Consider the following 6,252-nt stretch of genomic DNA (forward strand, 5'->3'; position numbering starts at 1 on the left):
TTACATGGAAGACGATGTTATCAATTCATTAAAATACCATAGAAAAACGCTGATCCAGAGATCCATTAATTTCTATAAAAGTGTTGTTGCATTCAAGCCATGCATTTTTTTCGAGTGTGTAAAAGGCGTATGTTTACGTGATTGACGCCGCACTGCATTAATAGATTTAATAACGGAGCCTCTGTAGCGCAGTGGTATTCCCCAGATCTCGGGTTCGATCCCGGATTTAGAGCTTTTGCAGTCAGGAATTTTGCCCATCATACTATAAGCGGCTCGACGTCGCATCTTATAACTGGCGAAATGTGGGAATAACCTACAGGCGTATCGAATTTAAAACACAAACTCTCAATCAATATGTATCTTTAAATTTCAATTACAAACTGTTCATTTATTTCTATCATGCAGCTGAAATTTGAAGTTTGAGAGAAAAGAAAAATAAAACAATAAATATCGAAAAATCTTCATTCACAACATTAGAGTTCAAATTGTGTGTAAATGTTACACAAACACTGGGTGTTCCATATTTGTCCAACTCAGTACTTTAAATTTTTAATTAGATATACAGCCTCATTATCAGCTCCACAGACTATTCGGCCCTTATCACAGTGTAAAGTATTAATAGCCTTATGTAAACCAGATATTATGGAAGTAACATTCATAGATCCTTTTTCTTCAAGAGGCACATAGTTCTCGGGGCTTCTCTTGGTCAAGGACTGCATATCCCAGTCCCAAAGATCTCCTGATAAGGAGGTAGTCAGGAGTTTATTTGGATTCTCTGGATGGAATTGCATTTCTGTAACACCGGCACTATGGGCATTCACTATAGATGAAGGGAACTGGTTCATCCGGAGGTCCCATATTGCTAGGGAACCTAGTTCACTTCCAGCAAGGATGATGTGTGGCTGAGTGGTATGTCTCACTATACATGTAACTGCTATCTCTTCATCAGCTAACACAAAGGATGCCATGGATTTATTGCTTTCAGATCTTGTGTCCCAGATCTTCATGTGTCCTCTGATGTCACCTGTGATTACCTTAAAGTAATTTTGCTTTTGTTAACATAAAGGACAAAAGTATATCAAATCATGTTGGTTATAAATTTAGTTTTTATGGAGCCATACCAAATATAAATAAAAGAGAGAAAACACCAGGACTGGACAATCTAATAATACAGTAAATTCTTGTGTCACAGTGGTTGTCACCTCTCTCTAGGAAATTGACTCTAGATGTCACCCTTGCAAGTCTAAGGTTTGTTCCCTAATATACAATTATTGGGGTTGAGCAGGTTATCAACTGTAAAGTAGATCCTGTAGATGGAGCCACAACCTAAGAGTTGAACAAGACCAAAACTTCAGTTGGTGTGTCACTCGGATGGTAAGAACCTTCGGTCTGAATGTGAGAAGCACGGATTCAAGTCCTGCATTATCAATAAATTTTGATAATAATTAAATTAGTATAATTAATCCCAGAAGTGAGGGTTATGACTAAAAAATAACAAACTGTTTAGAAATCACCTCATTTAATTTGATGAAGCAGACTGCATGAAGTGAGCAACCATCAGTATCAGTAATCTTGCGCACCACATCACCACTTCTGCTGCTCAACAGACATATGTTCCCTTCTTCACCTACCGTCACTATTTCACCTTCAAATGTGTCTAGTGATGTGCATGGACATTTCTCTGTGCTGGAATGAATAAACAATAATAAGTTACTTGGCAATTATTTGTCAATATTATAGACATATACAACGTGAATCAAAAAGGGTATAACATCCCTTCAATACTACGTTATATAAGTCATATGCAATAGTATTGTGATGTTTAAATTTGAATAAATAAAATAAACAAGATTAAAAAAAGCCCCTACAAACTAAAAATATTATTTTTCAATTTCTTTTCTCAGACAACCCTAACTTTTAAAGAGACCGCCATTTAATATGGGCGGAGCCGTTGTTTGTAAACAAAATTAGGTAACCTACCTACGGACTTAAACATTAGGTATTCAATAATAACAGTACATACCAATCTTGCTGCGCAGCTTTTTAACACTCCTTGAGTTTCACAATAAATACACAGATAACACCACATCATGTCATGTTGATTATGTTTTAGGTAGTTAGGTAACTAAGTAGATACCTAGTTGTTTCATCACTAGTACATTCAAAACAGCCCAGGTACATCACACATGATACAGTTATAAGGAGGTACGTAGGTTTTGCAGCAACACCATTAAAGGAAGGGTACAATCATGCACCAATCTTCGGAAACAGACGTATGAGGGAAGCCTTCTATTCCGGTACCGACGGCGCGCGCACGGTACAATTCGCGAGCTGCGACCAGATTGTTATTTGTCACCACACCAACACACAATATCATGTCGTAATATTCATTGTTCCCATAATCTGCCATGATTATCATACGAAAATACTGCAATCCAAAAGTCCAACGCGACGATCTAACAAACATGAATGTCGGAACACAACTAAAGTATAAAAAATATTAAATAAAATGTCCATTGAATTAGGTATTATGATTAAGGAGTATGCACACTCGCCGAAATAACACGTGGCTTTTATTTTTTATGGAAAGGGAAGACAAACGAACGTACGGGTCACCTGGTGTTAAGTGATCACCGCCGCTCACATTCTCTTGCAACACCAGAGGAATCACAGGAGCGTTGCCGGCCTTTAAGGAAGGTGTATGCGCTTTTATTGAAGGTACCCATGTCGTATCATCCCGGAAACACCGCACAAGGAAGTTCATTCATAAGAAAGCTCCTTGAAAACCGCACTGTGGAGGACCGAATTCGGCATCAGGAATCAGGTGAAACAGCTCTTCGGAACACTCCCCATGATAAATGCGGTAGCAGACACACAATGAGGCGATGTCTCTACGCAACGCCAAGTGATCCAGCCGTTCACAGACCACTGGTTCCCCGGCAATTCGAGCTGCTCTGCGTTGCGCGCGGCCAATGGATCGAGCTTATACTGGGGTACGCCAGACCAGAGATGACAGCCTATTTGGCTTTGCTCTCCAGATGGCCTCGAAAGTGACAATCACTCAAGATTTCGAGGCCCAGTATTCCGTTACTAGGCGAGGATGTAAAGGAAGTGTTGTCAAAGAGTGGTGATACGACAAATGGGGTTTTATTAGTGGTATACGCGCAAACTTGAGTCTTCTGGGAGTTAAATTGGACAAGGTTCATATTTACCCACATAATAGGGGCAAGCCTCCACATTTCTAAACTGTGGTCTGCTACTCACAAATTTCTTACTAAAACCCCCATGCTTTGCAAATGCCCAGCCCGGGAATGAAATACCTACCTATCTATTATTAATACGAGAATGGTCAAAGACGTCTATTTTTGACTAAAGTTATCCATGAAGAACAATTTCTTAATAGGAGCCTATTAGAATTATCTTTATTAATTTCTGTAATTACTGATTTTATATTCACTTGTATCACTAGGAAGTATTATGTCCGTTCTGTACAACAAGCTACAGAGTAATGCACTGCAAGCAACAGAGTAAGCTACATTTATAGCGGTGGCGTGAGGTAGGTAAAATAAAAATGATAGTTGTCCCTCTTACTGTACGTTGACATTTGACAACCTATTATCTTGAAGATTAATTTTGCATATTAAAATACAATAAACCAACAGATAATACATTTTTTTGTTTTAAGAAGGGAGAAGACGAGCTGGACATTCAGCGAATGGTAATTGATACACCCTGCCCATTACAAAGCAGGGCCGATCAAGAGTTAAGAAAAACCCAAAAACGGGTGCAGAACTACAATTGCGCTCATCACCTTGAGACATCAATCATTCAAATAATCCTACATTAAAGTGCTTAGGTAATAACTTATCAAAAATGAGAACTCATTTAATTTCCAACACAACATCAATATCTTGAATTAAAAATGGTCCGGTGTGTAGGTTCCTTTACAATCGGCAATCCCTTTGATTTTACAAACACATAAACATTCTCCAATCACAGAGCAGTAAATATTTGAATCATCATATTCACATTCACACAATTCAAAGAGTAAAAATGCCGATAGGCCGAACTTTTTAACCTAAAAGTATGCATTACAGAGTTTCATAATTGGATTAGTATTACCTATCTTTATTGGTAATTAAAGTAAATACAAATTTAGAATTATTTTCAATGTCAGCTAAAGAAAATGCACATACAAAATAACTTCGTCTTCATGGCAAAATGAGATTATAATTTTCCTCACAGATGCAATCAGCAGTAGGCATTTTACTAATATCTGATATTATGTCACATCTACGTTATTCATCTGTTTTAGGTCAAAGAGAGTTCAGAAAAACAGCTGATAAGGGTTGCGGGATGCATAGTTTTTGCGAAAACTGTGGACTTTAAATATTGTATTCAAATATAACGTTAATTCATTTCTGACTTCACATAGCCATTAGAGATGACCTAAGGAATGTCGGGTTCAAAGCATAGTATACCCTTTTTGATTCATGTTGTATAAGTATAGATAACTTTTGTCGAATTATAACATTTTACTTTGTGATAATTACTATGATTCTTACATACTATCTCAAATAAAAAGCAACACTCTCGCTTTTGATAAGTGACAGTTCGGACAGAAAACTGTTTGGCAAGCTATGTTCTCCTCTAATTTATAGATATCAAGCAGGATGGATGGTGTTTCTCCCATCTTGCTTGCATGTGCCTGAGTTGATGCCGAAGCTTCAGCAAAAGACATAGTCCCAAACTCATGGAAGTCAGTGCTTGTCCATCTGATCCCAAAAGAAGAATCAGGCTAATTACAAGCCCATGCCCTATTACCTACCTGCTCTCTAAAATCATGGAAAGCATAATAAACCACCAGCTCTTGATACACCTAGAGTGTCACCAGTTGTTCAACAACTGTTCCCCTACTGTGTGACTTCTAAGTAATTTTCTTTCCTATGCAACAAAACTATGGAAAGAGCTCCCTAGCTTGAGAGAAGTGTTTTCTGTTGACACTACTATGGGGACATAACATTCTATTTTCAGATCAGTACCCATTTTCACTATTCACTAGACATAACTTACTTGATATTATGTAGGTTTTCCCAAGCATAGACATCTTTGAGTGGAATTTGCCTGTCGTAAGCACTGATTTGTAATAGCCGCACATCTCCACAAGATAACGATGCAGCTACGGTGGTTTTATCTACCAACTTCAGTTCTGTCACATCACCTTCTACCTTATACTCTGATAGCTGGCGAGGATACTCAGTATCTTCATCTTCATTTACATTTTCCAATGCCCACACTCTTATAGAGTTACTGTCATCATCCCAACTTCCAGTAAAAAAGTGTTTAGTTTCTACATAATCTTCGGGTATCCAGCAAATTTTATTAATTTTCTGGGAAACGAATGTACCTTGCAAATCTATTGGCATTTCTACTAGATAAAATATAAATTACTAACTCAAACTTTGTTTTGAATTGTGATCAGCCTAGCGAAACTCTCTAACTTTTTTTTAATCTTCTAAGTTCTAAGCAAAGTTAACGACTGCTTCTAACAATAAAGCGATTGTAATTTGAATCAAATTGTCTTTGATTTGTATTAGACGTGCACGGTGCAGCAGTCATTGATAGATTGACAGACGGACGGATTTTTTATTTACCTTATGATTTTATTATCAATTCCCTATATATTATTATACTCTTTGATAATTACTATTTCAAAGTCAAATCTCACTGCACGTTTTATACTAAACTAAATTTCAATTTTTACAAGAGGTACTCACGTGTTATATTTACATCCTCTTTGATTGTCTTTTTTTTGGATTTTTAAAAATAGGTACCACAGAGTACACAGCGAAGAATGTTAAATTACCGAACTAGTTTAATATTTATATTTAATATTATTTTGATCTCTATTAAACGTATTAACTTTAAAAATCATAAGATATCAATAACAAATATAGAGTACCTATTTAATACTTTATACTTGGTGGTCTACTTTAACGTCACATTAGCTAACTAGTGGTATACCTTCCACAGAAACTATAGCAGGAAGTAAAGAACAGAATAGACTGTCTCTGTAAAAGAATATATTTACTCTTGTCTCGGTCATCATACATCTTGTCGTTTAGTCTGAAGTCAGGACGTGGTGTTTAAATTCTCTTTGATTTAATCAAGTTTAGACTTCAGTGTATCAGTTACTAAGACAAAAGAAGTTATAAAGCATTATATAAATATATTAAGAATACAATTCTAACA

At 36.6% G+C, this 6,252-nt stretch overlaps 1 protein-coding gene across 1 annotated transcript; it reads right to left on the reverse strand.

Annotated features, from left to right (window-relative positions):
* Positions 1-343: 343 nt before the first annotated feature.
* Positions 344-5,718, reverse strand: LOC126976275 (nucleoporin Nup43). The gene is made up of 3 exons (XM_050824541.1): positions 5,074-5,718; positions 1,515-1,686; positions 344-1,034 (listed from the first exon to the last, which is right to left on the reverse strand). The coding sequence occupies exons 1-3, from the start codon at positions 5,424-5,426 to the stop codon at positions 534-536; spliced, it is 1,026 nt and encodes a 341-aa protein (XP_050680498.1). The 5' UTR covers positions 5,427-5,718; the 3' UTR covers positions 344-533.
* Between the last annotated feature and the right edge of the window lie 534 nt (positions 5,719-6,252).

This window comes from Leptidea sinapis, chromosome 40, assembly GCF_905404315.1.
Source record: "Leptidea sinapis chromosome 40, ilLepSina1.1, whole genome shotgun sequence".
NCBI lineage: Eukaryota > Metazoa > Arthropoda > Insecta > Lepidoptera > Pieridae > Leptidea > Leptidea sinapis.